The 20,475-nt window shown below is 44.9% G+C and overlaps 1 protein-coding gene across 2 annotated transcripts in view; it reads right to left on the bottom strand.

Annotated features, from left to right (window-relative positions):
- Positions 1–10,258: 10,258 nt before the first annotated feature.
- The window catches only part of LOC144689551 (parkin coregulated gene protein homolog), a 523,903-nt gene continuing 513,686 nt past the window's right edge, over positions 10,259–20,475 (bottom strand). For both annotated transcript variants that reach the window (XM_078556725.1, XM_078556724.1), the window contains one exon: positions 10,259–10,625. In XM_078556725.1, the coding sequence (XP_078412851.1) occupies positions 10,465–10,625 (161 nt within the window). In that variant the 3' untranslated portion in view covers positions 10,259–10,464. The remainder of the gene's footprint in view (positions 10,626–20,475) is intronic.

Here is a 20,475-nt window from a genome sequence, read left to right on the forward strand (position 1 = left end):
GCGCTCACAGTCCCTTGCAATGTCAGCATCCCGGATTGGACCAGTCTCTCCCATGGATCAAGCTAACAGGGCAGCCATGCAGCACACTAATCCCTGGCCATCCAAGTGGTGGCCAAGACTCTCCAGGAACTGTTAAGGGGCCATCACATTTAACCAGGATATGTTCTTAGTATACCCATGCTAACCACATATCTTTCTCTTCCATCCTGCAGGAGGAGTACATCAGGATATCATGGAGCCTGGTGAAATAGCTGTATGCCTGATTGCCTACAAAGCGCGAAGACAACAGAGGAGAGAGCGACTGAGGCTCCTGGCTGTGCAGAGGCAGGAACAGCAACCTCAGGAAGAAGGGGCAGCTGGGGCTCCCAATAGCCACTGCGAGCCATCGCTGGACGTTGCCTAGTGACATCCAGGGTCTATAGATGCCGCCTTTCATTCCTGCCTTTGACCGAGAACCAGTGTCGCCAAAGACTGCGCATGTCTAGGGAACTGGTCGGTCACATCTGCCAGCTGCTGCAGGATTTGGTGCCATGGCGACATGGAAGGTATCCACTGCCAATGGCTGTGAAAGTGACCGCAGTGCTCAATTTCTACACCAGTGGAACTCACAAGTCTTCACCCACAAATGCATCCAAGAGGTCACGGATGCCATCTTTGCGAGGGCACACAACTTTGTGCATTTTGCATGGGACCAGGACAGCCAGGATGTAAGAGCGATTGGATTTGCCCAGATCATGAGTTTCCCTCAAGTTCAGGTTGCGATCGACTACATATACTTGCGTATACTGCCAGCTATATTCAAACATGATAGCACATCATCCAAACAAATGCACCACATACACTGATACACTTTCCTCTCTCTTGCAGGACCAAAGACCAGCAATACCTAATCAATTGGGAACTGGCACTGCTGTAAATCCTTACCCCAATGGAAGATACAGCACTCACCATCATTAGAAAAGGCTGAAATCATCGAAGATGACAGTGTCCTCATACCTAATCCACCTTCTCATATCCCACAATCTCCTCTGATTTCCGAGATGCAGATAATGTAAGAATGCACCTCTTTCTTCCCTCAGCACAACCTTAACCTTGTGTGTTTCTCCTTTTAGATACCCAAGAACTGCAGTATAACCAGGTAGTAATGATGAGCAAGAGAAAGAAGAGCCAGAAGACAGGAATGAAGAAAAAACACCATCACTTGCTCTCACACGCAGCCACCAGACACTGTGTACTTAAGAGAGGATGGCTTACAGGTGGGATCTACACATGGTGAGAAACAGTGCACAGGTAGCTGACAGCAAGGGCAGCGGACAAGGATGGTCCACATGCCAGCTCACTGGATCGAGGGCAGGTTGCACATGTATTCTTCTGCAAAGGACTCAGATGAGAACTTTGATTGGGCAACCTACAGAAGAAGGTTGATGGCTATGCACACTGAAACACTTGGTGCATTTGCAGGCCTGCCAGAAAGCCTATGGTCAGTGTTAAGGAGCATGGATGAATCTAGAACCAACAGGGCAGGGGGCTTTGCAAAGATGTTGGAGCCTATCCTCTCCAGCGTGAAAGTGGTGGCCAATTCCATGAGAATACTGTGAACCGAACCATAATATAGCATCTGATGTTTTGATGAGTCATTGCACCAGGGGAGCGATGGTGACACCATAGAGCATGAGCCTGCTGTCCTTTCCCAGGATGACAGTATTCATCCTCCGCCACTCCGCCAGTGCCTTTGCTGTCACCTGTCAGCCCATGCCGAGCTGGTGCAGTTTGAAGCTGGGCTCCCTAGGATCTCCAGGACTACAATGTCATCTACAGTCTCCTCCACTGAAAGTCAGCTGTCTTCCACTAGCCATTGAGAGTAACACTGGATAGAAGCACTAGGATAGGCAAAGGCACATGGACAACAGGCACTAAAGGAAAGCAGAAGGGTGATTTCTTGAAATTTTTTGGCAATATGGCATAGCTTGATTCATAAACTTGGTTTGAAATTTTTTGTGGTGGCTCTTATTTTTGTATTGCAGCCAAGCAAATGCTGTGATTATTAGTGACACAGGGAAGGTAAGGTATGAACTATTGGTGAATGGGGAAGCAGGATTGACATCACTGATATTGCAGTCAGATGAGTCAATCATTGACAGTCCAGCCAGAAAAGGGCTGTGTTTGTTGCCTTCTCCGTTCTTCCTCCTTTTCAGCTGCTCGACTGTGCCTTCATGATGGCAAGGTTGCGTAGCGTGCAGCAAACCACTACAAAACTTGACACACTTTTTGTTGAGTAATGAAATAAAGATAGGGAAAGAAAGATGGGATAAAGGGAGAGAGTTAAGAATCAGAAAAAAAGTATAAAAGCTGTTTTTCTTTTAAATCTCCAATAATAGTTAACTCTGAAGCAATGAGACTCCACACTTTTAAAAGTAAACTTGCCGGATGGGTTATTTGGTAGTAGTTCAGACTTAGTAAGCCATTAATATTCACTTGCGCTTGAATGAACAAGCCCTAACTTTTTCAGGCATGTTTATTGGATAACTAGTGAGTGAGTACTGCACCTTCATGCTCTTCGTGTGTTTAAATGTTGAGTTCCTCGGTGAGGTACCAGTGGATTACAGCTTGTGGAGGAGCAGGGCAAGTTGAATAGCAACCCCTGATTTTCGCATTTGACTGTGCATATGTGGACACCGGATGTTGCTGTCTGATTCACTCCTTAGTAAGTCAATGTTGTCTGCTGATGGCCTCATTATCCCTACTGTAAAATCCATAGTATTATCCACAAAAAAGGTCATGATATTTTCAAAAATTAACACTCGCCTATTCTATCCTTTTTGAAGATATCGAACATTGTTGATAAAAATATCAAATAGTGATTGCAGACAACCTTGTGTCATTCTTCTTTTAGGATAGATAATTTCTTTGAATTTCTCATCACCTGCAATGAATAAAATCTAACATTTAGCCAGATGCCCCTCCAACTTTTAGTTTATTCAGGAGATTGCACAAGGCAATACCTCTGTGACACTTCTCTAGTGTGGTTCCACCCATATCTGTCCCAATGAAGCCAGAATAGATCTCATAATGGCTTTCCTCTCAACCCCAGAAAACCACAAGACTCCAACCTGAGTCCTCTACTTTGCCTTATCTATAACAACAACTTGTATTTATGTAGCACTCTTAACATAGTAAAACATTCCAAGATGCATCATAGCAGCATTATAAACAAAATTTGACACTGAGCCACTCCAGGAACTATTAGGGCACGTGGCCAAAAACTTGGTCAAAGTGGAAGGTTTTAAGGAGTCTCTTAAAGGAAAGAAGTAGAGAGGCAGTGAGATTTAGGAAGATAATTCCAGAGCATAGGGCCTATGCTAGTTCCTGTCCAGTGATTCACCATGCAAAGACCTCTCCTCTAGCCTAACTATTTTCCTGTGTCATACAATGTTTCCTTCCTATGTACAGTACTTCATACTTGCTTAAATTTAATATTAACTGCCATTCTTATGCCCATTTTATATATTTTGTTCAACTAATTTTGCATTTCTCGAGCTGCTTCCTCGGAATCAAGTGCCCTTACTCATTAATATCCTCTGCAAAAATGTGACCACTTGCTTTGAGTTTCTGAATCCTAGTTATCGATAAATAATAATCATTCTGAGGGCCCTACACTCAGCTCAGCATGAAGCTACATTGATGAGGAAGGAAAGTAAGACCACCATTTTCAGGGCCAAGGGAGAAGTTTGGGGTCTGACCTGGTTATGCTGGATTTCTGCCCCTTTTCTGGCCTGTTGAAAATTCTGCCAGAAATGGGACAGGTACTTCTTGCATTGCCTCTTTCTGTGTGGATGTAGTAGAAAGTGGTGGGACTGGTGGTATGAACTCATCTGCCAGAAATCCCATTATTCCAGCTCTTTTGCCTCAATTGCTATGCAAGCCTATGTGAAACAGACATACCGATACATCAAAGCCTATTCTGGATAAACGTGAGGCCCATGTTGACTTCTAGGCCTGAGTTCCTCATAACATGCCATTGTTAATTTTTTTCTACTTTACTTTCACAGAACAGCCAGTGCATGATCCCAAAATGTCATTGGCTAAGGTCAGGATGCAGGAATGGTGGATGCCACATGGGATGAAAAAAGGGAGAAAATAACAACAAATTTGTGGGTTTGGAGGGGCTGCAGAACAGAAATTGAAAGAACCACATTAAATTTCTCAATAAACAGCATTTTGTGCTTTTCATAATTTTGTTTTGGTTGTTAATGTTAGTATAGAAATATTACTGTAGACTTAAGAAGGAGATAATTGCATTCCCTTTTAAGAAGCATCAGGCGGGATTAACCCAGATTTGCACTAAGTGCAGTAGCAGGCGTGAAAAAAACGTTTTACTCACTGGCTGCAATGGCGGATTTTCGCACCGTATCGTTCCCTTCCTGTCTCATAAATTATACAGTCACAGGAAACGCGTCGTCTCATTGGCGGGCAGCCTCCAATTTGCTCTCCACACTGTTACCTCGCCACTTCCTCACTCTGGGCACCATATTTAAACTGCTGCCGTGTGCACAGTTCTCAATGCTTGCAGCCCAGGACTGCTCCAGTGAAGACATGGCCCCAAAAGCCAAGAAGAGTGCAGCTCCCCGATTCAGTGACGCATCTCTGGAACCCATTTTGGATGTAGCGGAGGCTCATTGCAATGTCCTGTACCCCAGCTCTGGCCGCAGTTGGCCCATCAGTCTCACCACTCCGGCTTGGGTGGTCAGTGCCAATGCTGCGCACAAGAGGTCGGCCATCCAGTGCAGAAAAAGGATGAATGATCTCAATCCATACTGCCAAGGTAAGTCAACCATCTCATCACTCTCACAAGCCACTCACAAGCCCATCACACACTCACTAGCATATCACTCACTGCCAGCTCAAGGGACATCACCACCCACTCTCTCACACACACCCTCACATCTCCATCTGGTCTCATCTCCTCTGGAGATCACCTCCTCATCCCACCCATGACTCCATTCAGAAAACACACATGCCTGGCATCCTTCTCATTTGGCCTGGCATGCGCCTTGCTCACACTCTCTCCATTTGTCTTTATGCAGGACAGTAGCACAGTCACATAATCACTGAACTAGTATTCCAGAGACCCAGGGTAGAGCAGTGGGAACCCAGTTTCAAATCCCACCACGGCAGATTGTGAAATTGCCGATTGTCACAAAAATATCTGAGTCATTTTGTGGGAGGAAATCTGTCACCCTTACCTGGTCTGGCCTACATGTGACTCCAGACCCACAGCAATGTGGCTGATTCTTAAATGTTCACCAGATGTGGGCAATAAATGCCGGCCTAGACAGGGATGCCCACATCCCATGAACGAATAAAAAAAAATCAATGGGGAGGTCCCAGACTGGGAGTTGAGTGCCGGACATCAAGGCCTTCACTCTGTTCGAGAGTTGCGCATCGGAGCTGGCCGAAGAGGACGTGGACCATTCCTGCAGCGACAGTGAGGTCGGTGGCAAGCATCCACGTGAGGATCCTGCAACAGATCATCCCTTTGTCAATGCTACTCTGAGTCCACTTTTCTGTGTGTAACGTGGCTGCCAAGCACTAATCATCTCCACACTCTCTCCTAGGCACATCTGACACCTTGCCCTCGGGCAACCTTGATGAGGATCTTAGGGCAGCACTGTTGAAGACCCGTCACAGCGCACGCCCACACCCTCCACCTGCGCACCTCAGTGGGACCTAAATGTAGAGCAGCCTCAGGATCACAATCTGGTGAGCACAGCACACAATCTGTTCCACAGCTGGCAGAGGCAGGGACATACAAGGTCATCAGCACTTGGAGGACTGCTGGAGGCAAGGAATCTGCTGAGTCCAAGTCAGATGATAAGCCTCTGAACTCAGTCCTCAATCAGTTGTTTGATCTGCAAAGGCAATCACGGGAACATAAGGAGGTCAACACAGGCAGGATGGCAGCCACCATGGAGACCTTGGTCCAGGACATCGGTCTTGCGCTACTGCGCGGGCTGAACTCCATCACTGATGCCATAGTTGGCCTGCAGCAGTGTCAACAGGAGAGGGGTGCGGGGCAGCTCAATCTCACTCAGGCTTCCCCATCACCTTCGGGCCCCAAAAGGTAAGAGGACCAGCAGCTCGACACTCTGGGGTTATCCACCCAGGTGAGTCCTGGAATGTCCAGCTGATCCAAATCCCCTCTTCCTGTGACCCCATTATCTCCAGCTCCACAGGTCAAGCAGGGTTCACCTGGACTACAGCAGGTTATCGAAAGCAGGCTGGGGCCCTCCAGGTCCCAGCCCTCCAGAGGACGCCCTCCAAAGTCATCACAGACAGGGCATAGCAGTCAATAGGCTGCCTCCACCTTCACTGTGGATGCCAGGGGAGCACCAAGACGTAGTGGCAGTGTTAGGAAGGTGATGAAGATGTAGCTGCACTGTGTGGCACAGATGTTAATCACTTGTACATAATGTTCACTATTATAAATAAACTGCCAAGAACGTCTCCTTGTCCATGGCTCCTTGTCATCATAAGCAGTGTTCGTGACATTCAAATGTGAAACCTTGGTTCCTGCACAAGATAAAGGCAAGTGTCTCAGTCCAGGGCCACTTCCCTGTGCAGTTTGTAACCTTCAGAGCAAAGTGATGGTCCGGCTTCACACTCGCTGGACACATCAGTATTGCCTGCACCTTGATGGTGCTTGTCATTGCTGCCAAAATGTTGTGGGCAGCCATCACAGAGTTCCGTCATTCTCTCTGTATGCTCTGAGCACCTTTGAGATGGGACTAGCTCCCCAGCTCTTCAGCATCTGTGTTCGGTGACGGTGTGGTCCTGAAGGATACAGGCGATGAAGGCTGCCAAAGGATCAGGTGCACTTAAAGTTTCATGGCTGTGTCTCCCATGATATGACCTGATCACAGAGCGCAAGCGAGCTGCCATCAGCCACGCAGGAGTCAGACGTTCACAGAGGCAATGTGAAGATCTATGGAGTGCTCTCACTACATGTCATCATAATCCTCCTGAAATTTTGTGACTATTAGGGCCTCCACTGTGCCTCCATGACATGAGCCTGAGCATTGAGAGTATGTATGTTGCCATCAGCAATACAGGAGTCAAACATTTACAGGTGCAAGGTGAGGATGTCAGGACTGTCCTCACTGCATCTCGTCATCATCCTCAATGAATCTTGCGGCTATTAGGCCTCACGAGTGTGCCCGCCCTCGTCTGGCCAGTGCGATGGCCACATTGCCGCATCCTTGCCTTCGAGGACCTCATCACCCTCATCTCCTCCTCAGCCAGGTCCTCCCCACCCTTTGTAGCGTCAGGTCATGTAGCACGCAGCAAGCTACAGTGATGTGCGATACCCTCTGGGGACTGTACTCCAGAGCTCCATCAGACCTGTCTAGGCACCGGAACCTAATTTTCAATTGCCTGTCGTTTGCTCCACCAAAGTCTGGGTTGTGGCATGAGCCTCGTTTTACCATTCCTCTGCTGCAGTCTGAGGCCGCCGCGCAGGTGTCATCAGCCATATCCTCTGTGGGTAGCCCTTGTCCCTGAGGAGCCAATCCTGCAGCCTCTATGCACCCAGGAAGATGTCAGGGATCTGAGACCTACTAAGGATGTAGGAATCATGGACGCTCCCTGGGAATCATGTGCAGGCCTGTAGGATGCGTTTGTGGTGATCGTATACCCGCTGAACTTTCAGTGAGTGGAAGCATTTGGGGTTGGCTTGGTTGAATGCTTGTTGTCACCGAAGTTAAAGCACCACATGAGTGTAGTCAATGGCACCCGGCACCTGTGGAAAACCAGAGATTGCCGCAAATCCCAGCACACTTTCGTCCCAGTTTGCCTGGTCCTGGTCGAAATGCACAAAGCTCTGTGCCTTCACAAAGATGGCGTCCGTGACCTCCTGGATGCACTTGTGGGTGGAGACTTGCAAGATCCCGCACAGATCACCTCTAGAGCTTTGGAAGGAGCCATTAGTATAAAAATTGTGTGCCACGGTCACTTTCATAGCCATGGACAGTGAAAGCCCTCCATGTCCGCATGGCGCCAAATCCTGCAGCAGGTGGCATATGTGACCGACCAGTTCCCTAGACATGCACAGTCTTCGGTGACACTGATTCTCAATCATGTGCAGAAATGACAAGTGCCATCTATAGACCCTGGGTCTAGCGAGGCACATATGAGCAATGGCTTGCTGTTGATCTTCAGCTGTGTGCACAGGAGGCCCTGCACACCTTCACTTTGAGGGTGGTGCTCCTCCTATTGGTGAGCCAGGTGCCTCCATCACACTCTTCTCTGCTCCCTGTAAGCCATGAAGCATACCGCTAGATCACCAGGCTCCATGATCCTGATGTTTTCCCCCTGCAGGATCAAAGGGAGAGATGCATGGGTTAGCACAGGTGTCCTAAGAACCTCTCTTGGTTAAGTTGCTGGCTCCAGATGCTTCTCAAGACCACCACTTGAATGAGCAGTGTGTTGTGCACTTCATGGTTGTCTGAAACCCCACCTACCTTCGCCCCATTCCATTTGACCGATGGGTGGCAGCTCCAGCCACTAGACTGCAAACTGTGCTCTCAGCCCATGCACAGGCATTCTCCTAAACCACACTGCAAGGCTGTGCTGTTAGATGGAACCATGAGGGATACTAGTCCAAACCTGAATAAAGACATTGCAAGGGGCATTGAGCACCTCCACCAGTGACTGCGCCATGGCCACCTTTTGCAAGGGGATTCTACAACTTGCCCAGTCATCCAGTTGTTCTGCAGCCCCCTTAAATGCAGATTAATTTGCAGCCTGTGCCCAAGGAGTGAAAAGTTCTGGAGCATTTGGTGGCACTTTTTGGTGGCATTGCTTGAGTGGGCAGAAATGCTTCAGCGGCCTGACTCCAAGCGTATCAATGGAGCTGCTGCTGAATGGTCTCAGCTGCGGAAGAATGCTCACTTTTGACAAGCTTTTCCAAGTGTATTGCAGCTTCCCTCACTTTCCCCTGCCACCCCCCACCCCCAACTCCCACCCCCCGGCATGTGCTTGTGTACTTCCTTCAACCTGTGCCACCTAGGCCACCCTCCCAGCCCCACCTGCACTGGAACCCTTGCCCCGGCACCGCACTGTAAACCAGACAGGAAAAAGCGACTTGCCTGTGTCCCCCACCGAATGCACGGCATCACTTCCTTGATGTCCTACAGGCAAGCCTCGCGAGTGCTGCACAAGGTTATATGCACACACCTCCGAGTTCCCCTCGAAGTTAAGCTTGCCAGATGCACACCTTTTAAAGGCATATGGAAATCATGTCGTCCTGAAGTCATGCCAACGTGGGAGGTAAATTGGTAAATTTGATGTGGGAGGATGATTCTGGCGTGCTGGCACAATGATGAGATGTAAATGCATTAAAGTTAAGTTCCTGCTGTTGACGCCATTGATGGACAGAGCGGACGATCACAAACTGGTTTCACGCCACTGACTTTTGGCCTTCTCGCCATATTATTCGCTCACACCGCCAAACACGCCTGCCTCCAGTGGGAGCGTAAAATTCCAGCCATAACCTTCATTGTATCTTGAATTCTTTAATAACTGGTAAATCCTACCCATGTCCTCTCAAACAAAGTACTGTAGCTCACACGTTTTAGCTGACCTTTGAAGTTTTGAAAAGTCATTCCCCAAAAACAGAGGCCAACTGATATGCCGAGTATAAAATGTGAACCACCGGTATTGGCTAGGTGGTCACCATTTTAAAATGTGAAAACATTTCTGATTGTTGGTTGATATGGACGGTCCTCTGTGTGGATGTGTCTTAAACTCCTGCGCATCTGCTTGATAAGCATGGCCTGTATCGCCTGCTCGATTCTATGTGCCAATTTATAAGGCAAGCATAACCCTAAACATGTATTTCTGAGCTGAAAAATTGAGGCCGACTCCAAATGTGAATATTGCCCTAAACATGCATTTATTAGCTGAAAATGTTGTTTGGGGGATGCGGTTCGACTTCTATGCCAAGTATAGGCCTAAACATGCATTTGGTGTCCAGCTACAGGGGTCGTCTTATACACTGGGTCGACTTGATACAACACGATCTACAGTAATTCAAAGCCATTGCTCCTCTGTTCAGAACAGTCATTACAGTTGCTTACCGAAAGTTCAGCTGAAGTGCTATATTCACCTACAAAATTACCATTGTAGGTCCCAGTTAATAGTCTATGACATCATTCCAGGGTGGGCTGAACAGATTAGGAATCGTTTAGTTATGTATGAAAATTGTTTTTATTGTTCAGAGTATCTGAGGTTTGAGTCCAACAGCAGTTTAAATGCACACACTCATAAAGAAACAATTGTTGACAAACAATAAAGGAAGCAAGAACACAACTGTCGTTCATTTGATGGTGTAATTGATGCATTTAGTTTTACATAATTCCTACTTACATAAATTAATACAACATACTTCTTCAGACCTGTTTATTTGGTTCAGTTGTAAATACATGACTCATAAGTTGGGATCATGTACTTGATGTTAATGAAGGCATCTTCTCCTCCATACAGCTCGAAGATCTCCAGAGTCTCCTGAATCAGGTCTCCAATGTTTTCTCTTTTCTGTTGGCTGTAGTCAATGCCATCTCCTGTATTGACTAGAGTTTAAAAGAAAAACGTGAAGACAAAAAAGTAGCATTATAATCTGGTGGTCTACCAGTTCAACATTTAAAGTAGTGTACCCTTTTCTTTCAAAAGGACTACTTGCAAGTTTCATAAATTCATAATCAACTGACTGGCAATCTTTGTATGGTCTAACTAATTTATAAACAAGACCAGCAGTAAAGAAGAGTTGAGTAGTGTTGGCTGGCCTTGCACCTGTAATTGTAAGTAACAATGAAGATCTGTTTAGGATTGAAATGCCAGGAAACTCCTGGTTGTTCGGTTGTTTCCTTGGCAACTTCCACAAGCATTATTTCTAATCCGATGCTGTCATAAAACACGATGCACATTATTGAGTGTATCCAGTAACATTAGAAAGGGTTTTAATATCTGTCTATTTTGTCTCATGAAAAACTCAGTGATAGCACATAAGACAACCTCTCTACACTTTATGTTGTAAATAATCCAGTGCAATGTTTTGAGATTTTAATAACTGGGGGGTTTCTATTAGGCAGACACACAACACTGGGTCAGTACTATTGTGCAAGACTCAAAAAAATTGCCTAATTCAAGTTATAGCAGGAGTTAAGATGTAACATAAACCTGCTTTGACATGAAATTAATTAATTGACTATCCTATATGTTTGAGGCACCGTGAATTCAGAGACACAAACATTGGATGAGCTTTTAGTTTCAAAGCAAGTTCAGATTCCTAAATAGACCATGACTCTATTTGCCTTTTCACTACATCACAGTGTTCCAGTTATTCCAATATAGTCCACACCATACTACTGTTGCTCATTTTACTATTTTGCACACTGCTACTATTAGACACTCCTCTTAGACTCTCAATTGCTAATGAACCCATTGCTATCCTGGACTGCTACATTGCTCTTTGCCAATTCAGCCCAACACAATCTAGTTTCCATCAATTAAATATTCGATGAATGGAATTCTGAAGTTTTACCTAGTTTCAGTTTGTTAATAAATGATGAGCTGACAGAAATTTAATGAAAAAAGATGGTTGTTTTGCTTTTGTTCATTTATATTGGAGCCAAAAAATTGTAGGGCTAACATCCTAACATAAGTGCCAGATGCATCTACTCATGACTGACATTGACCCGACCAAAGTAAGCAGAGTCGCCTAATTTCTGTAGAGGTCTGCCAAAGGGAGCTAGAAATTCTAGAATCGGATGCTGTCATCTGGGAAGGGTGCCAAAGCAGCCCTCTGAAAGATTTAATAGAAATGCTTAAAATTATGAAGATTTTTGATTGAGTAATGATTGGCTTTCTTCTGCTTGAGGGATCAGTGTCAAAGGCTCAACAATTTAAAATTGTCAGCAATAGAGCGAAGAGATAGGTTGGGAGAAATTTCTTCATTCAGGAGATTGTTAGATTGCTTGCCACAGGGAGTGGTCGATGCAGAGACCATTGCATCTTTTACAGGAAAATTAGATAAATGTTTGAAGCAGAGAAAGATGCAAGGCTATGGGGAGAGAGTGTGATTAGCTCTGGATTGCTCTGGCAAAGAACCAGGCACAATTAATCTAATGGCCTCCTTACTTTCCTTCTGTGGTATAAACATCTATTGTTCTATTAGGACTGGGCTGCTTTGCTTACCCTGTTTCCATAATGGAGCATTAGTGTGAAAAAGTGACCAAAAGATGATTCTGGTCTCTCTTTTGTATATAGTATTCATTATGGGGGTTCCTCAGCTGGTCCTTGTGGGATGAGGGGAAATTATTTGGGGTGTAGCTGCTCCTCTGAAGTATTTCAAACTGTGTGATGACCCTTTTATCTGCAGGTCATGTTCTGAGATTGAGCACTGCATGCATGCAGTATTGCATTGACCTTCTGACTAGCTGATCATAAAGTAATAGGGAGTGGACACAGGTTTCAGTTTTATCTGTTATTTCAGTTGCTGAGAGTGAGGTGGATGGGAGGGATGCTGACCATAAGTGGGTATGTTTTTGTTCTTCAAGGAACCATTTTAAAGAAAAAAGTAGTCAGGGATGGCAGAACAAACCAAGGGCATAGCTGTCATGGATACTGAAGTTGTAACGAGTATGAAAGAAAATTGCTACATTCAACATCAGTCTATATATAGGCTATTTTGATGATGGTTATTTTCTGTTCGATACTGTGGAGTACAAAGCTTCATGTAACACAGGCAGTAGTTTTAGAACAATATAATAGATATTAATAGATTAAAGAGTATTGCTTCGAATAGTTTTGTACTAAACACTTATTTGAGTTTATTTACAAAATAAATGTCTGCCATTAGATTTATAGAATCTGGAATCTGAAATCTGGAAAGCACAGGCTTGAACTCAAATCTTTTCTATTTTTACTTTGTAGCACAGTTTCAACAAGCATAGAAATAATTATTAACAGAAATATTTTAATGTATTTGGAGTAAATAATTTTCAGGTCACATTTTGCAGCACCTAGTGCTTTGAGTTGTCTGTTCCCATGAAATCTATGAAAAGAGAAAGTTGGACCTTAATTCCCACCACATGTATGAGAAAGACTGCATTGTGGACAAGGGCTAATTCTTACGATGTGGTTACATCATACTTGAAAGCACAGAGTGCATTGAATGAGGGGAAGACTTTTGTTGCACTGTTGCAGCGCTTTGTAGACTGGGTTCAATCTTGACCTCATTAATCACAAAGCTGTAGAAATATTTGTAGACAAGTACCATTAGCACTCACTGAAGAAACAAGTGCCCGGATTTTAACTCCCAGCTGGAGTCGCACCAGTGACGGGAGGGTCAAGGCAAACAGGAAACTGTCAGGCTTTCATGCCTTGTGAGTCTTAGGAAATTTTCACTCCTGGGGCTCATCTTCATGGATAGTCTCCTGCCTGAACCTGCTCCTCCTAGCCCACAAGAAAACAAAACAAAATTTTAAAAATAGCTTAATCAACTGGCTCCTGATCCACTTGCCACCTGGTTTTACTTATCTAGCCCTGGGCACGATTTTAATTAAAATTGTGCCAGGGCCCTAATTACATCATAAGAGCCTGTTTTAAATGTATTTATGAGGCCCCCACCTGTCCACGGCTGGCACCTCAGCTGCTCAAATGTACAGTTAAAATGATGGTGGGTGGAAGTGTATTGAGAATGCAACTGTAAGTACCCTCTCCATGTTTCAGTATTTGCCCCATTCAGATAAACAACACTAACATCAGGGTTTAAGATTGAATAGGATAAGGGAGAAAACAATATTTATTTGTATTACTACTACATGTATCTATAACTTATTTTTTTATTTGCAAATGAAAATGAATGAGTAATTATACAAAAAACCCTCTCTTCTAGTCTGCCTATCTGGGTTTAAATGCATTACTGTCAAAATTAATACAATTGCACCAACTTCAGTCTGACAGTGATTCCAACTAGTCAAAGGGCAATGGCATCTTTAATTATACTTACAGAGAATGCTATGTGCTGCCTGCTTTTATATTTGTAAAGTGCAAAGTGGAAGAATTTCATTCGAGTTAACCTTGGGATTCATTGTTTCCACTAAAAAATGGTTCCATGATCATAAGGCCCCACAGAAGGCCTATCGGAGAAAATTAAGTATATATTTGTTTTTTCCATCTAAAAATTGAATCAAAAGTATATTTACATCTGGCTGACATAACAGTTGGAGCCACCAGAATTAAAATAGGCTATTAATACTGAATCCTGCTATCTTAATAGCCTGTTTATTATTGCTACCTTTCCCCTCCTATTGCTAAGTGTCATTGGTGAAGTTGCTGTCAGTCAGGCAACTTATATGCCTAAAGAGCTGACTTGTAACATAATTTAATGAAATTAACAGAGTGGAGATTATAATAAGATGTTTAAAAATGTTCTCCACCTCACTCTACCAATTGAGCATGGTAAATTCTCTTAACTGTACCCTCCCTCCCAATTTTCCCTTTTTTATCTTGTCTCCTCCTTGAGTTTTGCTCATCACATGTGTTCCCTTCATGAAGAAGTCTGAAAATAAGCAGGGTATTAAAGAAGTTATTATGTCAGACTATCTTCCTGGTGTGTGGTGGATTAGACAGAAGCCCAGGTTACAAAGTTGACCCTATCCTGTATTAACCCAATCTCTTACATGCCTATCCTTCTTCCTTGGTGAGACTCCAGCACAAAATTTATTTGTCTAGTGTGCTGCTTCTAGCAGCACCACAAAGGCTTATTTGAGCTTTTCATGCACACAATGTGAATCTGATCGCTGGCTATGGCCCATGTAACATTAGTGGAATGGTCCACACAGATGCCTTCCCTGCAACTCCTTAAGACATTGAAAGTGCGATATGACACTAGTGATCAAATGGGCTGATGCATCGTTAATATACAAAATTTGGTCAACACATATGCAAGGTAGCATCTTAGTTCCTCACTCCTGAAACAACAAGCTATGAAGCAAGTTGGGTGCTGTTCTGGGGATATTTAAAGGGCCACTCTAAAGTTGCCCTTTTGACTTACTTGTGCTGAGGCAAAGTTTGTGGAAGCACTGTGGTGAGTTGCTGAAACAATTCAGAGGTTCTTCTGCCATAGGAAGGCAGGAAATAACAGAGCCTTGCATTGGTATGTGGGCAGATGTTGCAGTGCCACTTGCTCTGCAGCATGAGCAGGACATGGAGGAGGCAGAGAGAGGAAGCTCCTGGTGGAGAGAACAAGAGGAAGGGCTCTAGATAGAAGGCCATACCCACAAAGGGTCTTCTGGGAACACTACTTCTATATAGCAATGAGCTAGGAGCAGTGCCTGAGGAGGCTACGATTAACAAAGGAGGTAGTCATGGAGTTGTGTCATTTCCTTCACCCTGACCTGCAGCTTCTCAAACTAGGGGGGGTATAGCCCTCCCTGTAGCTATGAAGGTCACTGTCACCCTCACACCCTTACATTCTACCCCCATGGATCCTTTCAGGCAGGAGCAGGTAACATCAGCAACATATCATAGTTTTCCATGCATAGAAGCATCAGGGAGGTCACAGAAGCACTGTACAGAAGGAGAGGGGGCATTAGCCTGTTATCTCTGAGGAGGGAATACTGGCATGAAACGGCATATGGATTTGTCAGGATAGTGGATTTCTTGATGATGCAGGGTGCCATCAACTGCACGCACATGGATCTTTGGCTCCCCACATCAATGGGGAGCAATAAGAAACTGCAAAGTGCCAGCACTCTCTCAATGTACAATTTGATGTGACCATTCCTAGAAGTTCACCTTGCAGCACTCATGCTGCATCCTACGTCAGTCCATAATACCAGCCATCTTTGGGCCTCCAAGACACAATGCAGGATGGCTGCCTGACAACAACAGCAACCCCCTCCAAACTTGCCTTATGAACCCCTTCCTACATCCCAACAAGTGAGGTGAGAGGACCTTCAGTGAAAATCCTGAGACACACTCGACATCATCCCGCAAACTATGCCATGCTTGTGGTGGTGTGCCACGTCCTCCACAACCTTGCAATTCTCAGGGCCCAGCCACTACATGCTGGGATCTGGCAGTCACCCCAGGAGGAAAAGGAGGCTAGGGAGGAGACCACATCCAACTCATGCAATTGGATGAAGCAAGAGGGACCACATTGTGAGGATTCGCTTCTGCTGAAACCCCAACATGGACCCACCATTCTCTAACAGTACATCCACATCAGACTCCCCATCACAAAGTCCTCTTGGCCAATATCATTCAATAAAGGCCAACAGCAAATACCTTCACTCAACAACTTTGTTCAACAACACATCAATAACACAAAGAACCCAGAACTAATTGCCATTATGTACCCCCTTAGTGTCTGTCTTGTGGGTTCCTTTGTCTGGCCTAGTGCTCCTCCGTAGTGCTAGAAGCTGCAGCATGGCTGGTGGAAGGTAGCTGACTTTCACTGGGGGAGATTGCTGTTGGCCTTGCAAGGGCACCTCTGGGCCTTGAAGGTCCAGTCTCAGACTGCACCATCTCAGCACAGGTGGCAGCAGCCTGGGCTGGCTGGCTGATGGGCACTTTTGCAGTGGTTGTGGTAGGAGCACAAATGCTGTTATCCTGAGAGAGGAGACCAAGCTCATGCTCCACGGTGTCACTGCCATTCCGACAGGCGGCCCCTCAGCAGTCCTCATAATCTGCTCAAGATTGCTGGGCTGCAGTGAGAACTTGCATGCCCTGTTGAACGCTAAGATTTTTATCCAACAATGGCAGCAGTCTGAGCTTGGATGTTAGCAGTCAGGAATCTCATGATCTCTCTCTGAAGTTCCATTGGGTCATTGAGAGGCCTCTGCCTGTTTTTCATTGGAACCTGAGGCAGTGGTCAGCAGATCTTCTATCATTGGCTGGGCTGGCAGTGCTGCCATGGAGCTGCCCACAACTTTAACAGTGGAAGGGATGGGTTCCAAGCTCTGTGTTATGCCCTATGCCACAGTGGAGCTGAATTCCTGTATGGTCCTTGCCAGTTACTAGAGGATGTCTGGCAGGCCTGCCAAGTATCTTGGTATGCATCATCATCAGCATTTTCCTGTAGTCTGCCTCAATTAGGTCCTCATCTGAGTCACCTGTAACATAATTTGTCTGTGACCTTGCTCATCAGGCAGTTTGCACATCAGCTGGCCCAGCTCTTGGCCTGACAGCAGTCCAATTGTGCCTGATGACTCACTGCATACTTAACTGTACACTACCCTCTAAGATATGTGCTGTGCCAGTATGTGAGATGGGGCTGAACATGTAACAACAAGAGATGGTGCTTCTTCCTCAGAGGTCTGATGTTGCTTTCGCTCAACCCCATGAAGCAGCAGTGGCAGGCCAGGTCTTAATTATCTGAAAGCAAAAAAGCATAGGGCGAATTGGATGGAAGGAAGAGTGGTGGGGAATAAAGCAAGAGTTCCACGGTCACTCCATCTGCAATTTCCAAGTCATGCAGTTTTCAGCATGAGGGTGAAGGAGTGACTAAAGAAGGCACATAAGGTAGTAACTTATCATTATCCTTGATGGCCTCAGCAATGCCGGAAGCCACTGGCTCTCTGGCATTGATCCAATGATTCTGTGGACTATCTCCTCAAAGGCGCTGAGGGGATGAAGGCATGCTGCCCTTCAGCCAGTCATGTGGCTTTTGCATCTATTGTGTGCCACTTGCTCCTGCAAGAGAGAGGGAAGAATATTAGTGGCTGTGTGACAGCGTGCTTGGGTGATGTGCCTGCCACAACTGAATCACTGTAGGTTTACACAGGGTGTAAAGATGTCTGTGCAGTTGGCATGATTGGAAGGTGAATGTGGGTATGAAGATGTTAAGAGTGAGTCCTGAGTGTGGTAGGGTGTGCACTGAGTGAGTGATGGGGTGTGGTACATTGAGCAGTGTGGAAGCTGGGTGGTGCCATGGGTGTGAGATTATGATGTGCAGATGCATTCTTGCACCTTGACCATTTGACTGAGGTCATTAAACTTCTTTCACCAATGTTGCTATGTCCTACGCTGGGCATTAACTCTCCTTGCAACCTGCTGCCATTCCTTTCTGCTCTCATTTGTGAAGGCTTCCTGCCACCCACAGAAACGTTGCCTCTTTGTTGGCCTCCACCTGTCTGACTTGGTGCCTCCAGGGCAGTATTCACTCAATGGGCAGCCCTTTGCCTGGTGTTATGTGGCATCATCCTTGTCCTTCAGTGCCCCAAAGTGATTGTCCACCAGCCTATAGTGCATTGCTGCAACTTCCCTATTATAGGGACTGGACCTGTAAAATGGGAAGGCTGCCTGGAACATATGGTTCCTTCAGAATTCTACTCTGCCTACTGTGGTGCTTAGAGACTGACAGCAGTGTTACACGAAGAAGTTCAGCGCAGGAGCCACTTCGGGCCACACAGCAGTCATGGAGATGAGGTTGGTACATGAATTTTACATGCTGCTCACCTTGTTTTGGACAGGCACAGGCTGGTCACAAATCACTAACCCTGTACCCAAATGCCAAGGTAAACAAATTTCTAGCTCTCCACATTTAGAATCTTGCCATGTAAATTTATTCCTTAAGAAAGAAAGAACTTGCATTGATATAGTGCCTTTCACAACCACAGGATATCTGATGAAGGGTCATTGACTTGAAATATTAACCCTGTTTCTCTCCATAGATGACCTGCTGAGTATTTCCAGCATTTTCTGCTTTTATCACAGGATATCCTAATGTGCTTTGCAGTCTTTTATTTCTTTGAAGTGTAGACACTGCTGTATTGCAGGAATTGCAGCATAAAATTGTGTGCATAAAGGTCCCACAAGCAGCAGTGTAATTATAACCTGATAATCTTTTTTAGCAATGTTGAGAAATAAATATTGGGAAGAATACTGCAGCTCTTCTTTAAATAGTGAGATCTATTGCAACCACCTGAGAGGGAAGGCAGGACCTTGGTTTAATCAGCTCATCTGAAAGACAACACCTCTGACACTCTCTCAGTTCTGTAGTGAAATACCAGTCTTTACTCAAGTCTTGGGAGTGGAACCCACAACTGTCAGACTTAGAGGCAAGAGTGTTACCACTGAGCCACAGCTAACACTATATCAACTCTTTATGCAAAACTTAACCATTCACACAAATGCTCCCACAGCAGCAACTGTATCTATGTGGATTTGAAAGCTAATCCATTAATGCACAATTTACAGATTATATATGAAACAGCAATCTCACTGCAGATTTCCCTGATGCTACATCTCTTGTAAGTCTGCTTGAAGAAGTTTTCTGCAATGTAGTCTGACACAGCCAATGCTACAGAATACGGCTGATCTGTATCTTACATCCATCTACTTGCCTTGGTTCTCTAACAAGTATAACCTCCCCTAACAAAGATCTAACAAAACACCATGTCATCCCTCTGCCCCTTTAGTGTTTTAAAGGACAGAGAGCTAGAAATGGGGAGAGGTTTAGGGAGGGAATTCTAGGCCTTAGGACCTTGGCAGCTGAAGGCATGGCTGGAAAAGGTGATGATAATCAGGAACAAGCCAGATGATAGTTGGGGTAGCTCAGAGATCTTAGGGTTTCAGGGCTGGAGAAAGTTACAGAGATAGAGACAGACGAGGCCATGGAGAGATTTGAAAATAAGGATGAAAACTTAAAAATTAAGGCATACTGTAGTAGTTAGAGCCCAGGCCTTTCAGGAGTGAAAATAGGAAATATTTGTACACTCAAAGGGTGGGAGAATTTTGAAACTCTCTTCTGCAGTTGGCAATTGCTGCAAAATAAATTCTAATTTTAAATTTGAGATTGGTAGATCTTTGTTAACCAAAGGTATTAAGGGATTTGGAGAAAAGGCAGAGTATGTGGAGTTAGGTTGCAGACCAGCCATGATCTTATGGAGTGGAACAGGCTTGAATGGCTAAATGGCCTACTCCTGTTCCTATGTTCCTATGAGGCGTTACAAAATAAAACCTTGTAAAAGGGCTTCGATTAATTTAGATGAACAATGGTGCCAGTTGTTCAACACCATATTACTGATAATTATCATAATTTCCCTTATTAATGTAGATCTGTAGATTTTTAGCTGAACAATGGTATTTTGAATGTTTATGTATTCCTGTCTTTATCTTCTAAATATTCTTTTCATTTGTTTCCTGGTGATGCACTCAGGGACAAATTTTCTTGTTCCTGTGTGGGCTTATTGGATCTACTGTGTGCAGTGAATAGAAGAAATTTGATGAAAAGGATCATATGCCTCTAAGAGAAACCACCTAAATTTCAGTCCATTTCAATTAATAACTCCAATAACTTTGTCCTGCAAAGTCCTACCCTCTATTTGGGTTAACAGCCTTGTTTCTGCTGCATCCCTGAGCTTCAATCCTTTAACAGGTATTTACAATAAACATGATTCAGCATTAGGAGTA

The sequence above is a fragment of the Cetorhinus maximus genome, chromosome 14 (genome assembly GCF_964194155.1).
Source record: "Cetorhinus maximus chromosome 14, sCetMax3.hap1.1, whole genome shotgun sequence".
Lineage (NCBI taxonomy): Eukaryota > Metazoa > Chordata > Chondrichthyes > Lamniformes > Cetorhinidae > Cetorhinus > Cetorhinus maximus.